The sequence below is a fragment of the Malus sylvestris genome, chromosome 1, assembly GCF_916048215.2.
Source record: "Malus sylvestris chromosome 1, drMalSylv7.2, whole genome shotgun sequence".
Lineage (NCBI taxonomy): Eukaryota > Viridiplantae > Streptophyta > Magnoliopsida > Rosales > Rosaceae > Malus > Malus sylvestris.
The window spans coordinates 19,578,651-19,595,066 of NC_062260.1; the positions used below are offsets into that span (position 1 = coordinate 19,578,651).

The following is a 16,416-nucleotide window of genomic DNA, read 5'->3' on the forward strand; positions in this document are numbered from 1 at the left end:
TGTCAGTTTTGCTTGGATAATTGGATAAGATACGAAAAATTAGGGTCAATAAATTTGTGAATTGTTGATTTTAAGAAAAGTAAAAGTTTTAAATTCCCACGCAAGTTCCCAGCTGTAAACGTGTGAATAAAAATGTTGTAATTTCGAATTTGAGAAATTGAAAAAAAATATATATATATAACACCAATGAGAGTCGTATTTTTAAAAAATATAACAAGTCGGTAGCTCAATTGACTAAAAATTAGTAGCAGAGATAAAACTTTTCTTTGAGTGGCGTGGTCACTTTCAAATCTATATGCAATTTCGTTCTTGTTGATAACATTTGTCTCTACGCTTGAAATTTTGACTTTTCGTTCAATTATTATTACTTGTATCATTTAACTATTGTCAAGATCATAAATAAAAACACTAGGATAAAATGTAAAAAAAAAAAAAAATTCAAAAGCAGTAACTAATGCAGTGTAAACATTTTTTGGTCCCCTAATCTATATAAAATATGTTTTCACAGAGCATGTCTTGGATTCGATTCTTACTGTTGATGAATCGCAACCGCCAGTGACCAGGAAGGCTGAAACTAGTCCCTTTTCTTATGATTAGTCGACAAAAAAAGAAATCTATGGGAAACATGTCAAAATTTCTAATTCCCCAATTGATTAACCCAACAATTACTAAAATTAGAAAATTGTACGACGGGAAGCCACACTCTCACTCACGCCCCTCCCTCAGCCTCCTCTACTCGAACCGGTGGCTCACCCGCCCTTCCACTCTCCATTTTCCAAATTTGCCTCTCTTTTGATTCCAATTCCTCACAATTACCGGAATCACAATCCCACTGCCCGACTCTCAGTCTGATGTAAAGCTCGGCAGAAGCATGTCCGATAAGCCACCAGAAGCACCATCTCCGTCACCGCCGTCACCTCCGCCGTTAAGGCAACTCTCTCCCCAAGACTGGGAGTCGCTAATCGACGACTTCCAGCACGGCAGCGCACGCCAGCACAGATGGACCTCCGCTCTGCCGATACTCCTCTCCCTCCTCGACCAAGCCTTCTCATCCATCGCCAAGCGCGACTTTCCCCTCAAGCTCCACGTCATCACCTTCCTCGAGGAGTTCTCCGACCCACTCTTTGCCACCGCCATCGCCAACGACCCCGTTTCCGGACGAAAAGTCCTCCACCGCCTCATCGAAACCCTTCGCGCCCTGATCCAGACACCGGCCGATGGGGTCCACATCACGTTCGCGCTCAAGGAGCAGATGATGCTCTCCGTCACATCCGTCGTCGTCTCTCTCGATGACGACGTGGTACCGATCTCCACCGTCGAATCGCTCGTGGAGCTGCTTTTAACGGTGATCAACCGTCCCAATCATGGCGTCGACCGTCAGGCGCGTGCGCTGGCGTGCGAGTGCCTTCGAGAGATGGAGAAAGCTCGCCCCTCTTTGCTCTCCGAAATCGGCGGACATCTCTGGAGCTTGTGCCAGAACGAGAGGACTCACGCCGCTCAGAGCTACATTCTGTTGTTCACCACCGTCGTTCACAATATCGTTGTCGAAAATCTCAGCGTTTCGATTCTCAATACGGCGGTGCCTTTGGTACCGTTCAGCTCTCCGAAGAACGGGTCGGGTAAGGAGAGCTTGGGTGGTTTGAATTACAAGGAGTTGTTGAGGGCGATGGGTTTTTTGCTGGAATGGCCGCAAGTGTTGACGCCGTGTGCGATGGTTGAGTTCTTGGCTCTGATAATGCCAATGGCGGCAGCATTGGAGCTCCAAACTTCGAAGCTCAAGGTGCAATTTTTGGGGATGCTTTATTCGTCTGATCCTATGCTCTGTCATATCGTTTTGACCATGTTTCCGAGGTTTTGGGACGCATTTGATGGGCAAGAAGGCGACATTGCGAGGCGGCTTGTGCTGCTGTCCAAAGAATCGCAGCACCACTTGGTTTTTCGATTGCTGGCGGTGCATTGGTTGCTGGGTTTTGGTCAGTTGGTGTTGAGAAGGGAAGTAAAGAAAGTGAAGACCATTGTTGATATGGGTTTGAGATTCTATCCGAGTGTGTTCGACCCCCTCACTTTGAAAGCCTTGAAGCTTGACCTGCTTGCATTTTGCTTCGTTTGTGTTGATGTCTTGAAACCAGAGAAGAGTGTTTCGGGCGAGGATGGTGAGGTGAATGATAAGTTGGTGGTGAAGTTGTTTGGAGATGGACTTGTTTGTGTATCAGCATTCAAATGGTTGCCTCCAGGGAGTACTGAAACCGCGGTGGCATTTCGAACTTTGCATAGGTTCTTGATTGGGGCTTCATCTCATTCAGACAATGATCCTTCTACCACTAGAAGTCTCATGGACTCCACCATTTTTAGGAATATACAGGTAGTTCTCTCTTCCTCAGTCTCCATCTACATGTCCTACTACAGTTATAAGACATTAGATATGAAATTTCATATTTATGGTTGAGGATACTTTTAGGTTTAGACAACAAATTAACCCTCCCCTTAGCTTTGAGTTTGAATTGAAATATCAGAATAGCTGTTATTTTGGAAGGACTACTAGAAGAACCAAATAGCTGTTATTTGCTGATGTGATAGTGTATGCATTGATGTAATAGTTATATCTAGCAACTAAGAAGTTTCGAGATCATCTACCACAATAGTTAGTGTCTAAAATTTGGGAAAAACTGTTGATGCTTCTAAAACTAAATAGTATTGACGACTAATAAATTGACATTAGTTGCAGCAACATTGTTTCTCCTAAAAGTATTGATTTTTCATAGATTTAGGGTGATGGACTTTTTTATATGGTCTTTTCCTCTTTTAAAAGTATGAAGGATGATGTTTGTGTAATTGACTTTTCTGTTTTCCTCTATTTCTGGTCTCGCTTTGGAAGTATTTGGTCTGCTTGATGTTAAATAAAAAGTAGTTGTTAGCTTTCCCGTAACTATTTCTTGTGACTTGGTATGTGACTTGTTAAGTGGTTGAGTGATGTGGATGTGTCTTGATCAGGATGTTAGAATGCTATGAAGTGATCAGTAAAGATTAATTAACATACATTTAACGTAGCAACAAATGTGCCAGAGAAAAAAGTAAATCATTACTATTAGTGTCCGTTTGGCACATCCACCAATGATATTAAAATTGCTTAATTTCCCCAAAAATCTGATCACAAACATTTGTTAAGCTTTTATGGTCAAGGAAAAATTATTTGGGTAAGATACTAAGATTTGCTTCTTTGGTACAATTATTTTTTAGTCTCAACCATGCAATTGCTTCAATGGTCTTTAGTTCAGAGGGAAGTGGGAAAGGTGTTTTCTTTCTTGTATCTGTGCCGTTTTTAATGTCTCCAAATTTCTATTTCCAGGGGATGCTGGTGGACCTGATGTTGGAGTGTCGGAGATTGGTTCCGGTGGTAGTTGTTTTGACTGATCGTTTGTTGGGTTGTCAAAAGCACCGTTGGTTGGGAGAGCGCCTGCTTCAGATGTTTGATGAGCATTTGCTTCCAAAAGTGAAATTGGATTACAGCTTGGTTTCTTTCTTTCCAATATTTAATAGAATTGCTGAAAGTGAAACAATTCCTCCTCGTGGATTGCTAGAGCTTCTTACCAAGTTCATGGCCTTCCTTGTTGGTAAACATGGCCCATATACAGGACTGAGATCATGGTCCCAGGGAAGCAGAGTTCTTGCCATCTGTCGAACCTTGTTGATGCACCACAAGAGCTCTCGATTGTTCCTTACATTGTCTCGCCTTTTGGCATTTACTTGCCTTTACTTTCCTGACTTGGAGGCTCGTGACAATGCAAGGTATGATTAATAAACTTTCTTTTTCTCTTCTTGACTTTTGCTTTTAGAATCTTACCCTGTCTTTTTGTATGGGAACTATATAGAATTTTAGTAAGCTTGGCAATAGCTACAATTAGCTGATGTTGGTTCGTTATGGTCTTTCTGTAGGATCTACCTTCGGCTTCTGATCTGCATGCCAGGTAAGAAGCTCAGGGACCTGCTGAATCTTGGGGAAGAACTCAGTATTTCACCGTCTTCACATTCCAGTTTCAATGTCCAGGCTCCTCACTTTTGTCAGAGTCTCAAGAAGTCTAAGACCATCTCCTCATATGTCCACCTTGAGCGAGTAATCCCCCTACTAATCAAACAGTCTTGGTCCTTGTCTTTATCAACTTTGGGTATTGGAAGTAACGATCCTGGTTACTTAGAAGGCATCAGGGACATTGAACCCATAGTAGAGGATAGTGATATTGTTGACAGTAGTAATGTCCAGATTACACCAGAAGTTCAAAGAATTGATGACAATGGTAATGTCCAAATTATCCCAGAAGATCGAAGAATTGATCGACCACCGGAGCCATTGCGTATGATGGATTCAAATATTTCAGAGATATTAAGAACATTGAGGACGCATTTCTCATGCATTCCTGATTTTAGACATATGCCAGGAATTAAGGTTATACTATCATGTAGTTTGAGGTTTGAATCTGAGCCTTTCAATCGAATATGGGGAGTTGATTCCCCTGCCGGTGGTTCGAATGAATTAGATACCCTTCCTGCTCTATATGCAACAGTGCTAAAATTTTCGTCCTCTGCAGCATACGGGTCCATTTCATCATATCATATACCTTTTCTTCTAGGTGAGCCTCCCAGTAAAACAAATATACCTGATCAGACCGCCTCATTAGCTATTGTTCCTGTAGAAAATGGTTGTGGGAAAGAGGAAAGTTATAGAGCTCCTGTAACGATTGAATTGGAACCACGGGAACCCACGCCTGGTCTGATTGATGTTTCAATTGGGACAAGTGCTGAAAATGGTCAGATAATCAGGGGACAGCTTCACACTATCACTGTGGGCATAGAGGATATGTTTCTCAAGGCTATTGTACCACCCGGCATCCAGAAAGATTCCGTACCTGGTTATTACTTAGATTTGTTCAGTGCTCTTTGGGATGCATGTGGCACTTCCAACACTGCACAGGAGACGTTTCAGTTGAAAGGAGGCAAGGGGGTTACCGCTATAAGTGGTACTCGGTCAGTCAAGCTACTAGAAGTCCCTGCATCGTCTTTGATTCAGGCTACCGAGCGCTATTTGGCACCCTTCGTTGTAAGTGTGATTGGTGAACCACTTGTTACTGTCGTAAAGGATGGAGGAATCATTAGGGACATCATCTGGAAGGACGAGGCCTCAGATTCTTCCCTTGACATTACTAGCTCCGAGACCAATTTTGATAGAGGCCCGCTTCATCTTACATTCGGTGACGATGCAGATGAAAGGTACGGTCATGTCAATACCCGCAAAAGAAACATGGGTAGCATACTCATTTTGATATTTCTTCCACCAAGGTATCATCTCCTCTTCCAAATGGAAGTGTCCGATGTTTCAACGGTAGTACGAATTCGAACTGATCACTGGCCGTGCTTAGCTTATACTGATGATTATTTGGAAGCATTATTTTTGGCATAGGAATTTATTCATTTCTACCACGCAAGTACGTTACCTGAGGATTCTCATCGGTGCTGCTCTAAGGTCGTCGGCATTTTGTTCTATATCTTGTCTCCATATTTATTCGTACAGAGAAGGGTAAATTTTTTGGCACCCAGAGTATACTCTGCTGTAAATATTTCTCGAGTTCTTTTAACTTGTATTCTTTTGTTTGTATTGGGGGTTAAGAAATGCAATTTTGGGGCATTTTTCATTCTGTGTAGGTAGGATTTTGTAACCAAAAGATTGAAATTATTTGTAAGCTGATTCCTTCATTGCAATCAATAGTATTCTGCTTATTGTGAACTTCAAATTTGAGCAAAACGAGTTCGCGCGTTCAGGCGAGAAAAACTTACATGACAAAAGTTTGTCACCTGAATGATTAGTCACGTGAGAAGAGAAATGGGCTAATAGAGGCGTGACATGGGAGTTCTTCTACATCAAAGCGTCGACGGATACATTTATACATCAAAAGCCTTTTGTTGAAAAATGAAATAATAGTGTCATAAAAAATATTGACCCAAAAACTATGAGTGAATTCAAATAATTGGTGATTGCAATCTACAAAAAAAAGTTAATTCGTTCCTTATCTACGCCTAACCAGAACATCCAAAGATTACACGAGATTTTAACCGAAAAAACAAAAAAATTGTTACATGAGATCCTGCAGGCATAACCCCAGAAGCCCCTTCTGCTTATATGTTACAAAAGCCAACCTCACCAGATTACCAGGCAGGTTAGCTCACGTAATGCCCCGTTTTCCGTCGGTGACGGCTATAATCCGATACAAACCGGAAGAAGAGGCCACATCCCTCAACCTTGCACTGGTAAGGCCGTTCTCCGGTGTGCACGCGTATGTGCTCAGTGCGGGCCCATGCCCACTTGAACGACATGGAGCAGCCTTTCCACGGGCACTTGAGGGGCCTATCATCATCATGCACACGGCTGTGACTCACTGCGTACTTGTGGGAACTGAACCTCTTGCCACACCCTTCATGTGGGCAACGGTTACGCTTGTGCAACATTAGCTCCGCCTTTGTTGCAAACCTCATGCGGCAGCTTTCTATGTCGCACCTGTGAGACTTCCTTGCTTGTTCTTTCTTGGGAGGAACATGGACATCTGAAGGTTTCTTCACCTTCTTCGTCACTGGCTTCTCCTCCACCTCTTCGTAAATGTTGTCCATCCCACTCCTACTCGTTGCATCCTTCCCAGCCCTTGGTCTCAACCCTTCACACGGGCCCCTAATAAATCCATTGGAATCGAGGCTGTCATCTATTATTTGCTCCAATCCTCTCTTTCTTTTTCTTCTCATTTCAGGACTTGGTGCAGGGTTTTCGAGCCTTGGTGCAACCGCACTTGAAGACCCAATGTTTTCCATCTCTTTATCATGTTGGGATGAGCAAACTTTACCACCATTGCGCAAGTCTTGAGCAGCACTAGCCTTTCTTTTAGCTCTAGAATATGTTTGGATAAAAGGAGATGGCTGGCATTTTGAAGTATCTTGACAAGAGATGAGTTCCTCATTACCATTTGTGGGACGGTTTTTCCACTCTTCACCATCCAAAGCCATAGAACCAATGATGTTATCTGTTGCACAGGTCACTCCGGGAACCTCAAATTCTTCAACCAAACCAGGTGTGGGCTGCAATTCTGTTTTTATGAAGAGACTAAGTATGGGTGCCTCTATAGCTCCATTTGTAGTCTGGACTTCTTGCTGAAATACAGCGTCTGAATTCACACCATCATCTGTGCCTTCCACAGAAGAGCCTCCCCTTGGCACTTCAGAAAATTCTTCCATTGAGATACAAGGTTGAGTTACTTCCATTTGAGTCACTGAAGTCGAGACATATTCCTCCTCGCTTCTATCTGCAGTTACAAATTCTTCACTATGTGAAACCGGAACAGAGCAAAAATCTGCTGCAGCACACAGCTCTATTGGAACTCCAGAAGTAGCTTCTACCGAAGCAGGAGAAGGCTCCTTCATTTGTCTTCCACTTAAACTGGGTTCCTCATTTCCTCCTTTCGGACTCTTAATTTCTTCTTCCAGTTTGCATACTAAAGACACATCATTGCTCAAGTCTTCATCATTATGGGAACTACATGAAACTGGCGTCTTGTCTTTACTTCTATTGGTAGTTTGGATTTCTTGCTGCACTTCATCCAAGATCATGGAATCACAAATTTCATTGCTCATGCAAGATTTCTCCAGGACTGTATTCACCATCTGTGGCTCAGAACTTGTAACAATTGAGTCAGAAGCACATAAATTTGTTGTCTCAGCAAGAACAGAAACGTCATCCATCAGAGAATTCTGATGAGCCAAAACTTGGGACTGCCCTTCTGATACTAGATTACAATTGTCACTGGTATTGTTGAATTTTTCCATTTTCTGCTCCTCTATTTGCATTGGAACACTTTCATCAGCTGCAATGACAGGTGGAGTAGCAGACTTGTTCTCATGGGCTTCTTCAAGAATCCTCATCCCATCTTGCATATCAGAATCATCCCTTGATGCTAACTTACAACCGTTACCTTTCATGTTTCTTTCTTCAAAACTGTGATTCTCGACCTGTGCCTCAACACTACCAGCAGTTAGTGTTTCTGAAACTTGTGTTGAAGTAGAGTACAAACTGATATCCGTGGCTGCTTCAGACATCTGGACAACAGGATACATTTCAGACATTCCGCTTGACGCAGAGAAATCAAGTTTTGCACCACTGCTTGTGGAATTCCCAATGCCACAAATGTTACTTTCTGTTGCCATTCTGCTCTCTTTACTACCCTCAACACCTGTACCAGGGTGCCCAAAGACCCTACTTGTTCCTGAAGAACTCCCCGCTTTTGGCTTAGACTTTCGTCTTGAATATTGAATTATTTTTTCTTCCCTCTTAATAGAGGTGCCATCTGACCTTCCGCCCACAACTTCATCCTTTTCCTCAACGTTCTCACATGGTGTACAATCTGCTGGATGATTAAGCTTTTTAGATCGAGATCTTCTTGATTGCCATGTGACGGCTAGAAAATCTGAGCTGGGACTTTGTTTGGAGAACAAGCCACCCAATGTCAATGCATGCTGGACTTGCTTTGAGGATGAATTCTTTCTGACCTTGACACAGTACCGTAGGTTGATACCCAACATCGAGGTCCAGTCTTCTCCACATTCATCACGTTCATCATCAACTGCAAGCTCTATCAAATTCAGATCTTCCTTTGACGCGATATCCAAAGGAACCTCATTATACTTAAAGGGGCAACCAATCTCCTCTGCAATTGCTGCAGCAGGAGCCTTTATTTTTTGATAGTCTGCAGAAATCCAAAGAGTAAAGATTCAACTAACTTTGCAAATTAACAGAGAAATATCAATTACTATTCTTTTGAAAAAAATAATCGTGGAAAAAGCCAAACTTACCAGAATGGCAAATTACAAGCATGTTCGCTCCACCTTTACACTGCAACAGGTCCACAATTTCAACAGCATGATCAAGGCAGAAACTCCTTGGTCTCAGAAATTTATTAACAGTATTCCAACCCTTTTTTAGCTTGGCTGTGGAAGGAATTAAGGGAGCATTCGAAGGTGGCGTAACATTGGGAACAGAAACAAGGTCCTCTTCTGCACAACAAAGAAAATAATAGACTTCAAAATTTGCTTTCATGAAAAACACCTGGAAACAATGTACAACTCCCCAGTTCCTACTACTACTTCACAATTGAAAAACTTTAGGACATAAAGGAGCAATCTACCGTATTTACATGATACCATACAATACAGAGAACAATTGATACAGTTGACAATCAGCTGATTCAAGGTCCTAAATCAAAAACAGAAGCAGCAGGTCATAAACGTTGTGCACAGGAACATCCCGCAAATTAATCACAGATGCTTCGCAACTGGAATTGTGAAGAATTTGAGGCAGTTCTAAGTACCCCCAATGTCAAAACCTATAATGCTGACCAACAGAACATCACTAGACTCCCAAAAGATGAACACTATAACCATTACATAGGAAAATAGCTATTTTTGAGGGCTCCGAATATACTTTACACTGTTAAGTTATATCCACTTTGAATTTTCTCTTCTCTCAATGACAAACTAGGAAGTTAATTGAGAAAACCAAAAACATGAGCAACAAAAAATATATGGATCCAAATTCCTATACCTGTAACATTTCCCTTGACAGATGTGTGACAGTCTGGAAACGAATGAGACTTTTCAAGTCCTGAAACCCCAGGGGAACCTTGAGCCATAAACTTTTCAGTTTGCAGCTTCTTTGATGCTTTCTCAGATGGTTGCACCACAGACATAAATGGAAACCCAAGTATTCCACAAGCCACGCATGCCAATGTGCCTGAGTCGACTTGAAAGTCCTGTGATAAATCATCACTTCCCAAATACAAATCATTCATATTTTCCATATACAAACTCATCTCGTCAATCAGAATGTTCTGATCATCATAATTTCCACACTGAATATGGGTAGCATCTTCCTTTGGATTCATATCAACAGGAGCACCACCACTGGGTGTTACGGAATCTTTACTTGTATATGGAAGTAAATCATGGTTCCATAATACCGCATGGTAACTTGATTCTTTTCCAAGAAGGACAGATAACACATTGTTTTCCTTTAATATATCTTCAATAAAAGCCTTCTTTACCGACAGCTCCTTTTCTTCCTTTTGCCGATCTCTCCTACGTGAACTTCGCACACCTGGTAGTAGGGACCTTGGCACCCTGGAATAATAACAAAACAGCAATACCAAACATGAGCAACAACTGCAATTGGCTGGCCTAGTTGCCAATTTTATCAAGACAAGCAAAGACATGGTGCAGTTCTGTCTAACTGAAGCATAGAAGAGTAAATGCAAAGGAACAACTTTATCACAGTCACATTATCCATCATCAAAGAACAAGTTCCAAAAGCAGCATGTACAGACATACTGAGACTATCTTGTGCTCAATGTAATTTGAATAAGATGCTTAGCTGACCTCGAAACAAAAGACATGGTCAAGAGGTATAGAAGCTGTTGATGGGAGAGCATAGGAAGATAATTCATAGCAGCTCTACGTACTGCAGCTTCTTTAGCTACTTTAAGCCATTGTGGTGTTCCAAAGTTAGCAGCTTCCCCACAGTTAAAACCTACAGTAATTCATCAAAAACTCAAGATGAGCAACATATGCTGAAGAGGCAATAAAAATTTGTTTTAAATGCACTAAAAAAACATTTATAATAAACAAGTACGCAGACTAGAATGGGAAACATCATGTGCATGCCATGCAGAAACAACCATGACATTAGTAATATAAAATCTATGATGAAGACAAATGAATACAACTTACTATTGCAATTGTCAGAAATCGGGTTCAAATATCTGAAACAGAAATTTGTTTTTAATGGAAGAGGTCCATGACTTTTGATTTTATCAAGAAAGAATTAGGAAGAAAAGGCACTAAGGCACAAGACCTTATCACAACTTCTACTCACGTGGACTGAAGACCTCCACATTAGGAAACATGATGATTATTAAAAAAAAAAAAAAAAGAAGAAGAAAGCTGGATGAAAGGACTAACGTCATCACAAAAATTGGAAGAAACAGGGTGTAGTTTTTGTGCAGAGTTAAGTCTTGACCACCTCCTGTCTATCATCTATACATCTGGATGAGAGGAATATGCTAAATGAAACTGGGAGGATACCAACACAACTAAAGCGTTATGTCCATCAATCTGGAGTTAGCTACAAGGATCCCTTTATTCCATTCAGCCATATCCAAGACCAAATTCTCTGGTGATGCAAGAAGTGCATTATGTGGGAATTTTAACCTCTCTACAGTCCATTTATCCAAGGCACCTAACCTCCACTCTTCCTGATGACACAACAATCCAAGATACCTCCCATTTAAACTTGCAACTTTCTGTTCAGTACGTTTGAACTAATAGCTCAACAGAAAAGTGGAATAAAGTTTTCCAGATTAGTTGGAGGAGGTACTGTATATTCTCACTATAAGGAAAAAGTAACCATAATAAAAGTGATACGTGTTTATGGCTCTACATCAGCGATTATGGTCAATAAATCAAAGTTAATAGACATTACCAAAGGATAAATTATTGGAAGCCTTATGTCATTTCTGTTTCATCTATGGGTATTCAAATCAAGTTTGGACTCAAGGGCTACTTCTATCACAAAGGAATTGAATCCTTTAGATACTTACCCCTTTTTTCTTGTACGTTTGATATATATACCCTATTCTTTGTAGACCTTCTATACCCTATGTTTAGTGTCCAATGCACATGCAATTTCTTTCTGCAACAAATGCCATGTCGTAAGCATTTACAAAGTAAAAACAGAGTTCAAGCCAAATTGTAAAAGTTGTCACATCTACCACTACGATTAAGTAATATGTGCAAACAATATAAAGTGATTACCGTGGCTGAATCCGACATGGTAAGCCCTTGGAAAAGTGACAACAAATTCACCAGGGTTCTGTATTAACCTAAACAAGAAACCAGAAGGGACAAAATTAGAACATCAAAAAGACCCAACCCAACAGAGACTCAATTCCACACATCAAAGCCGAACATTCTGCAAGAACAATAATCCTCGACTTAATTAACATTATAATGAACCGTAGAAGTAACAAGAAGGGGAAAGAGAAGGACCCACCTGCAACAAGGAATCCCTGCTGCAACAACAGCCTCAGGTGAAATTAAAGTTGTTTTATTGCCCAATAGTGAGAGAGCAGCTGGTAATAAGAGAAACTGGACCTGAGTTACAAAAATGCTATAGAAGTAATAACACTAAACAAATGCTCAGAAGCTCAGAAGCTTTTAGTGAACAATGAATGAACCAACCATAAAAGAATTCACATACCTAGGCGATCGAGATTACCACCAAACGCCTCAGTGCGAATAAGTTCCTCAAAAGCAAATGCATAATCACCTGGAACAGAATACCAAGTCTTTGAAGATCCGGTGTGAAGAAAATTCATACTGTGAAGCTCATGATCTTCAACGTGCCAAGCAAACCAACTAAACAACATGCCAATGTAAACCATAGGAGAAGTAACACCCGGGATATCATCGGGCATGAAACGAGTAAGTGAACCAGGTGAACGTGCAATTACTTGTAAGTTCCAAGAACTGTTTGAAAGCTTCCAACCAGCAGTACCTTCCATATCACAACATGAATTGGGATTTTTTTGCCTAGATGATTGGGGAGTTTCATCAGTTGAAAATATTTCTGGAGCAGTAGATGATTTGGATGCCTCTGAACATGTATCCGAAACATTCCTATGAGATGCATTCTTAACTTCATCATTACAGGAGGTTCTTTCGCTGCTACTAATCATTTCAGTTTTCTTGCTATCAGAGTTTTCTTTACTTCTCTGGTAGGAATTCCTCTTCCTCCTCCGCCTATGAGAAGAGATGAATTGGCCCATTGGCTCTTCAAAAGCAGACCCAGGCACATCATTTGCATACTCAATATATATTGGCTTTTCAGAAGCCGCCTTCCAAAACATTTCCTCTATAACCAATGGAGTAACCTCCCTAACTGATCCTAGTATGCTCCTTGCAAAAGCCCTAGCCTTAGTTTCAAACTGCTCCAAAGTATAAATTTCCCCACTTTGCCACACTTGCTTATCTACACCCGATGGCGGATTTTGAACTGCTGCCCCTTTCACACTTTTCACACTCTGCCCCAATTCTTGGTGCCTTGTAGTGAAAACTGCCCTGGCCTCCCCATCATTACCACCAACCCCAGAACCCGTTCTCGTTGGAGAACAACCCTCTAACGAATTTACATCACTACCCAATTCCGGACACTTCAAGAGGGACTTATTCAAGTTGCTAAAAACATATCTTTTTGAGGGTTTTGGCAATGGTGGGACAATCCTGCAAATACCAAATTCACTAGCTTCCTTTTCGATTTTCGATATATAAGCAATCGGGTCAGCGAATTCAGTATGCGTCGGCCGAAAGACCGGTGCCAATGGCAACCCTTCGAGCCAATTGGATATTTCAACATCCCCCATTTATAACCACGATTCACATCTACAGCATATCCTACTATACAAGCTAATGGCACATTGGTTTTCAATCACAAAAGCATTGTTCTTTGAAGTTCCAAGACCAACCCAATAATCGAAACCCTAGAAGTGCAAAGATTTGAGCGAAATTTTGACAGAAAGCTTAGAAATTAAGAACCTGTAAATTCAACGAGACTTGTTGATGATACGATTAACCTTCGGAAGCAACCGCCAACTGCAACTGCGAGTAGAGTCTGTGCGTACGAGAGAGAGAGAGAGAGAGAGAGAGAGAGAGGTTTGTCTAGGTTTTGAGCGACGTTCTTGAAGCTGAGTCTGGGCGAGGCGGGGGGTGGCTAATTTGCGCGGCTAGGACACAGCGCACGAAGACAGTCACTGTTTATTTCTGACCGTACGACTCGGGTTGGGAATTGGAATGGGGTCGCGCTGCGGTTAGTTGAGGTGTGACCTATGCACAGGTGCGCATCTTAGCACGAAGCCGTCGTAAAATATAAGAAGATGGGACGTCGAAGGTGTGTGTAATTATGAAGTGGCTAGACTAAGAGAAAGTTAAAAAATGCACATAGAGGATATTTTGTTAACGATCAAATTAACGGAAGTAATCAAAGTGATTATAAAATTAGAATTTAGATACTAGATGGTCGATAGCGAGACGAAAAAAATGTTTGAGTAACTTATAAAGTTTAAATTTTCAGAAACTTCAACGTTATTCAAATGAAAATTATCTTGTCAATAGATAAATATGCTTGCAATAATTTAAGTGAATTTTTAACATTGTGACGGTGCGGCAGCACATTTCAAAAATTTCTAAGAAATTAAAAATGAGATGAAGAAAATCAAAAGAAAAAAAAATGAATTGTACAGAAATCATTATTAAAAGGTAAAGAAAAAGTCAGTTTAACTCTTATGATCCACGTCATCCATAAAACGGTTACCAAATTTTTGGCTTGATCAAATTACATGGCATTGATTTAAAATTGTCTCCATATAGTCCAATTCCAATTGAAAAGTAAATAAATAAGTCTAATCTTTTCTTTATTAAAAAAGGGGATTAGCTAATAGTTTCGGCAATCCATTTTGTTTAGTGACGAGAATACTCATAGAGACATTTCAGTTTTCTTTGGTTACTATTGTATGATTTACCAGTCTTAGGAATCAAATTCAAGACATGTCATGTGGAATATAAGTTTGGAGTTCATCTCCAACCATTGCGTAACCCGTGATGATTAAATAAGTCTAATCTTTCGTTTTTGTCTTTGAGCCAAATGGAGGAGGAGAGGTGACATTCAACTACCAATCCCTATTTGTGCAATTGAGTTGAGAGAGAGATGTAGTTTCTCAGAACAGAAGTACGTCACGATCGTGCGTGGGAATATGTAACAGAAGAAACAAGGAAGGTAGTTTTATTTGGAAAGTGAGGGAAGATTACTATCATGCCTATAAATTAAATGATAATTATTCATTTGCACTAACTCTGTTCTTTTTTGTTGTATGGAATTCAACTCATTCACTATTTGGGAAGTGACACAATCTCAAGATTTTAGAGAGATGAGTTAGCTCCTTACTACTAACAATATAAGAATTGTTTTAATTATCAGTGAAACCACATAATGTATGCTTATATTTTGTCTATTTATCAGTTTTTCTGATGGTATTAATCTTGTATGCTTCAACATACGACTTGGTCTCTGTCCTCTCTTCCTTTTCATTTATTTGTTTTGGTGTAAAGTTGTCGCCGTGAAACACTATAGTCGTCACTTTTTGGTCTACTTACACAGTAAACACAAGGTTTTGAATCCAATTATCACCTTTGATATGAGGTTTAAGTTAGAAGCCATGAAATATGTTGGATTGTGCCGGGAGTACAAGGGGGTTAGCCATTGCAAATTGCAATGATATGACTCTTAGACGTCCGAAGGATGTGGAGCGACAACATGGTTTTATTCTTTTTTGTTTTTGTTTAATCATTTCCAAGAATTTTGGAAGAGTTTCTAGTTTATTGCCCTTTATATAGGAGAGTTGTTTCATTTTAATTTTCGTTTTGGTGTGCTACATCTCTTTTGGATCTATGTGTGAAGGGTGGAGCCATTTGATTTGTTAGATCTACTTCATTTGGTGTTCTGAAATTGTGATAGTGGTTAGGTGAAGCGATTAGACCCATGAGCATTGTCTGTCCCAATATATGATTTGAGATTTTATTCTCACATGATCTTCGTGTAACACGAGGTTTAATGATTTTATTGATATATGTAATCTTGCGGTTCTCGATGAGTTTATACAAGTGATTGATGTCTACCAATTGCTTTGTTATTGGTGATGCTTTATTGTAATATTTTTAGATCTAGTTTATAAAGGCCCTTTTGAGTCCGAGTTCTTCATGATGTATATTTGATTATGATGCCCTTTTTTCAATGAATGCAATATTATACTCTTCTTAAAAAACATACGACATTTGGTGTTGACACTTTAAAATAATCACAATTCAATGTAGTGATAAATTAAATCTCACATATTAAAATTCGCACAAATGAAATCTCTCCCATTTAAATAATCCCAATTTCAATATATTGACAAAAATGTTCTTACATGCTAATTATGTAACCAATTTTTGTGAAAGGATGTCTGGTTATTTTAGAGTTCTTCCTTTTTTTATGCAAATCGTAGTTTTACTCATACGTAAAAACAATTTAATAAAAACGTTAACTTTCTTTTTTTAGGTATGTAAAACTGTGATTTGCAAATAAAAAAGATGACTGAAAGAGCTAAGTATTTTCTTCACCTCATATGTAGATATGAAATCGTTCAGTGAATGAAAAAATTTCATTACATGAGAGGATGCATTTATGTGAATATGTAGATCCCAGAAACCCGAGAAATTAATACGATCATATCCATGATCTGCATT

The 16,416-nt window shown here is 40.0% G+C and overlaps 2 protein-coding genes across 2 annotated transcripts; one reads left to right on the top strand and one right to left on the bottom strand.

The window, feature by feature from the left end:
• The first annotated feature begins 518 nt into the window (after positions 1 to 518).
• LOC126620731 (uncharacterized) lies at positions 519 to 5,776 on the top strand. The gene is made up of 3 exons (XM_050289005.1): positions 519 to 2,362; positions 3,347 to 3,786; positions 3,934 to 5,776. Exons 1-3 carry the CDS (start codon positions 872 to 874, stop codon positions 5,450 to 5,452), a joined length of 3,450 nt encoding a protein of 1,149 aa, XP_050144962.1. The 5' UTR covers positions 519 to 871; the 3' UTR covers positions 5,453 to 5,776.
• A 209-nt stretch (positions 5,777 to 5,985) lies between these two features.
• On the bottom strand, positions 5,986 to 13,965 carry LOC126620724 (lysine-specific demethylase ELF6-like). Its single transcript, XM_050288994.1, has 7 exons — positions 12,338 to 13,965; positions 12,131 to 12,209; positions 11,893 to 11,960; positions 10,459 to 10,609; positions 9,629 to 10,203; positions 8,881 to 9,081; positions 5,986 to 8,774 (listed from the first exon to the last, which is right to left on the bottom strand). The coding sequence occupies exons 1-7, from the start codon at positions 13,497 to 13,499 to the stop codon at positions 6,208 to 6,210; spliced, it is 4,803 nt and encodes a 1,600-aa protein (XP_050144951.1). The 5' UTR covers positions 13,500 to 13,965; the 3' UTR covers positions 5,986 to 6,207.
• Positions 13,966 to 16,416: the final 2,451 nt, after the last annotated feature.